The sequence below is a fragment of the Gekko japonicus genome, unplaced genomic scaffold (assembly GCF_001447785.1).
Source record: "Gekko japonicus isolate JY-2015 unplaced genomic scaffold, Gekko_japonicus_V1.1 scaffold1004, whole genome shotgun sequence".
Lineage (NCBI taxonomy): Eukaryota > Metazoa > Chordata > Lepidosauria > Squamata > Gekkonidae > Gekko > Gekko japonicus.
Window position 1 is genome coordinate 550346 of NW_015161430.1, and position 4818 is coordinate 555163.

Below are 4818 nucleotides of genomic sequence, written 5' to 3' on the forward strand. Positions count from 1 at the left end.
GCAGAAACAAAGAACATTGGGATTAGCTATGGTGTTTATTATTTATGGTCATTTATTATTTACTAATCTAAAATTTACTAATTATTTACTAATCTAAAATTTACTAATTATTTACTAATCTAAGCTCAGATTTACAATATAATTAAAAGATACAGTACAAAAAGAACCGAAAGGTAGCCAGTTTGGTGTAGTGGTTAAGAGTGGCGGACTCTAATCTGGAGAACCAGGTTTGATTCCCCACTCCTTCTCGACATGAAGCAAATTTACTAATTATTTACTAATCTAAGCCCAGATTTACAATATAATTAAAAGATACGGTACAGAAAGAACCAAAAGATACAGTACAGAAAGAACCAAAAGAGAGCGAGTTTAGTGCAGTGGTTAAGAGTGGCGGACTCTAATCTGGAGAACCAGGTTTGATTCCCCACTCCTTCTCGACATGAAGCCTGCTGGGTGACCTTGGGCCAGTCACAGAGCTCTCTCAGACCCACCTACCTCACAGGGTTTCTCTTGTAGGGAGGTGATGGGAAGGAGATTATAAGCCGCTCCGAGACTCTGAGGGAAGGGCAGGTTATAAATCTATCTCTTCCTCTTCTTCTAGGTCACCCAGCAAGCTTCTATGTTTGTTTCTTTGTTTTTTGCTGTTAAGTCACAGCTGTCTTATGGTGACCCTGTAGAGTTTTCAAGGCAAGGGGCATTCAGTGGTAGTTTGCCATTGGCTGCCTCCACGTCACAACCCTGGTATTCCTTGGAGCTCTCCCATCCAAATACTAACCAGGGCCAATTTCTGAGATCTGATGAGATCCACGGTAGAAATGGGGATTTGAACTAAGGTTGCCCGAGGTTCAAGTCTTCCAGTTTGGTGTAGTGGTTAAGTCTGATCTGGGAGAACTGGGGTTGATTCCCCACTCCTCCACATGCACCTGGCTGGATGACCTTGGGCAAGCCATAGCTCTGATAAGAGCTGTTCTTAAAAAAGAGCAGTTTCTGTCAGAGTTCTCTCAGCCCCACCTACCTCACAGGGTGTCTGTTGTCGGGAGGGGAAGGAGTTTGTAAGCCGCTCTGAGGCACCTTTGGGTAGTGAAGGGCGGGGTATAAATCCAATCTCTTCTCTTCTTCTATCCACTAAAACACAGTGACTCTCGAAATGGTGTTTTGAAATGAAAAGGACTCTTGAAAGCTATTTGGGATATATCATAACTGCCGTTTCAAGAAAAGGAATAAAAAATCCCACTGGACATGCTCAAATTTTTAAATAAATCTAAAGCATTTTTTGGGAATCCAACTTTTGTCTACATATCCTCAAATTATGATGGCGCAATTCCATTGCAAGTAATAAAGACGCATGATTGTATGGTATTCAGAAAAAAAAGATTCAGTCTTTTCGTAATTAACTAGCATCCACTTTATGTTTTGGCGACAGCCTAAAAAGCAGTTTTTGCTCTCTTTAACTTGGTAACTGCACTGAGATTTTTCTCAACAGTCATCCTGTGTATAACATGATCTACTGCTACTTAAATATTGCATTATCAATGCTCTCCCTATTGCCACAGCACTGTGATATTTTTAGACAATTCTGTTCCGTGCTCCGGAAAGGTATGAAAGATAGTCTCGCCTTTTCTGAATGCTCTGAAAAGCTCCCATTAGGCTTATATAGCTCAGTGAAGAACCAGATGGTATCCATTTGATAAAAACAAAAATACAGACTCTACGGGTCCCTCAAGGATGCCGTTCAATTCCTCAACCTTTCCTGCAAGCAAAATTAATGGCGAAGCACTTTAGATGCCCTTTTATGTGTGAGCGGTGATTATATTACTACTCTGACAGGCAGTCTTTATGTAATCTGGAGGCATTTTATCATCATTCTGTAGCCACCTTGTGATATAATCTTCAGCCTCATAATGAATCTGTACGTGCAGAGGTCATTTCGGGGGGGGGATCGCAGGGGATCGCAGTTCCCCCGGGTGAGGGGGTGACATGATTGAGGTTTATAAGATTATGCATGGGAAAGAGCAGGTAAAGAAAGAGGTACTTTTCTCCCTTTCTCACAATACAAGAACTCGTGGGCACTCCATGAAACTGCAGAGCGGTCGGGTTAGAACGGATAAAAGGAAGTACTTCTTCACCCAAAGAGTGATTAACACATGGAATTCACTGCCACAGGAAGTGGTGGGTGCTACAAGCATGGACGGCTTCAAAAGGGAATTAGATAAACATATGGAGCAGAGGTCCATCAGTGGCTATTAGCCACAAGGTATAGATAGGGACTCTGGGGCAAGTGATGCTCTGTCTTGGTGCTTGGGGGGGGTCAACAGGGGGAGGGCTTCTAATGTCCCGGCCCCACTGGTGGACCTCCTGATGGCACTGGTATTTCTGGCCACTGTGTGACACAGAGTGTTGGACTGGATGGGCCTTTGGCCTGATCCAACATTGGCGTCTCTTATGTTCTTATGTAAAAGCAGAATCTGTGTGGGCCTTAGGAGGTTACTCTGGCCCACAGGCCCTCTCAAAAGTCCAGAGATGCCTAGGCCATTTTTATCACTTGATGTCCCTAGCCCACCCACCATCTGCTCTGCCTAGGGTTGATAGGTCCCTCGGACCTACTGGCGGGGGATGCAGGATAAACTTACCGGGAGTGGGGAGGAATGCTGAAAATAATAAGCGTGACGTGCCTACATGACCTGGAAGTGATGTAGGGACGTCAGGGATGTCGGGGGGCGACACTCTGGTTTTGGGGCAAAACTCTATGGTAGAATTAGCTGCATTCCACTAACTGGTTAACTGTTGCAGTTGTTGTTAGGGAAGACAGATGAACATCCAAAAGAAGCTTGCAGAGCCCTGAAAACACTTGTGAGCTCTCTTTGTCTGTAGCGTTTCAACTAATCGGACGCTGCGATATGCGAGAGTCACTGGCTGGCTGTTCCACTGCTGCTACTGTCTCTTTCCCCATCTCTGCTAGGGAACACAGGACCTGGCAGCAGTTGCATCAGACAGGCCTCTTCTGTCCCGGACATTCAGGCGAGGGGCCTTGGCTCAGTGGCAGAGCATCGACTTGGCTCTCGAAAGGTCCCAGGTTGAATCCCCAGCATCTCCAGTTAAAGGGTCTGAAAGCAGGTGATGTGAAAGACCTCTGCCTGAGACCTAGGGAAAGCTGCTGCCAGTCTGAGCAGGCGATTCTGACCTGGATGAACCAATGGTTCATGTGTTCATCTGCAGTATCCGTTATCAGGAGGAGGAGGCAGCGATAGTAAGGAGGCAGGCGAGTAAGGAAGGAGAGAAAGTACAGCGTTCTCTCCCTGGCTGCACTCCTGTATACAGGCTTCAGCACCACTGTTCTGGCAGAAGTGATTTAGATCTAAGCTAGTTTAGTGCATCTTTCTATAGCACAATGGAGGTGTGATAAGACTTGCTGGAGTTGTCGAAAACTCCCTGAGCCCCAACCCCTCCTCCTTTTGTTAAACCTAAATGATCAGGGATGGAAACAACTTCATTTTACAGATTCCTGACTCAGATCCCGAAAATCTGCCCCCTGTGGATCCTCCAGATGCCAGCCTGATCTACCCAGTCCCATCCAACATCAGACCTGTTCTAAGCAAATACCGAGTCGAGGTGAGTAAGCCAAGATAATGTGCCAGTGTCTGTTCCCCATTAAGATCAGCTTTTGGGTGCAGATGTGAAGCACAAATGTACTTTGGTGAACAAAGCATCCCAAAATATCTGTTCATGTATCCCACTTATATCTCCCCCTTTCTGGTTGGCCACTGTGTGAGACAGGATGCTGGACTCGGTGGACCATTGGTCTGATCCAGCAAGGCTCTTCTTATGTTCCTTCAAGGCACTGCGAACAATAGACACAAGGGTTATTATATTCTGTCCTCAGAACAACCCTGCAAGGTAGGCTGGGCCAAGGCTTGCCCCCCCCCCCGATCCCTCTTCTCTGGTGAGCTTGATGGTTGCCTGGGTTTGAACTCAAGTCTCTCTGGCCCAGGTCCATCCCTATCAGGTCTCATATGGTGTATTTTTGGCACATTTCAAGGAAATAATTGCTTATAAGCACACAAGGACACATCCAGCTGTCCTGACACGGGTCATTTTTAATGCTAAATCAGATTCTCATCAAGCAGGGCTGAAATCTTGCTTTGAAAATGGCTCATTAGTCTCTATTGCTTTCAGTTTGTAATTTCTTAATATAGAAAATCCTCTACAGGTGTCATTTGCCACTGCCAGTTAGGCTGAACAAAATGTATCATCTCTGCTGGAAATATGAGACTTGGGAGCTAATTGGTATCCCTCTTGAAGGGATCATTAAAAAATTACCAGGAAGCCGTAATGCAGTGATGGAAACTGACTGGACATGCTGTACACTGTAGCTTCTATCTATCACATTTGTTTCTTGCCTTTCCTTTTGGGGTGGCATACATTGCCTTGGCCAGTCTCTTCTGCATATTATCCTCACAATAATCCAGTGAGGTCGGCTAGGCTGTGAGAGAAAGGTACTGGCCCAGGTTCACTCGCTGGGCTTCACGGAGAAGATGCTCCAGTCTCCCCACCCCTGGGGGGGCATTTTTCTGACCTGATATAGCTCTGGAGGTGCTGTGTGACCCAGTGGGAAACTTATGGGTAGCCAGGGGTCTTTTTGTAGAAAAAGCCCAGCAGGAACTCATTAGCATAATAGGCCACACCCAACAGCAGGAACTCATTAGCCTATTGGGCCACACCCCTGACAGCACAGCTCATTAGCCCATTAGGCCACACCCCCATGTTACCAGAAGTGTGGTTATCCAGCTACACCCACCTTTTGCTTGTTATTCTGTTTAC

General features: G+C 45.9%; 1 protein-coding gene across 1 annotated transcript in view; it reads left to right on the top strand.

Annotated features, from left to right (window-relative positions):
- Window positions 1–4818, top strand: part of FER1L6 (fer-1 like family member 6) — a 160532-nt gene that overhangs the window by 110035 nt on the left and 45679 nt on the right. Inside the window, exon 23 of the mRNA XM_015428956.1 lies at window positions 3499–3609. Within this exon, the coding sequence (XP_015284442.1) occupies window positions 3499–3609 (111 nt within the window). The remainder of the gene's footprint in view (window positions 1–3498; window positions 3610–4818) is intronic.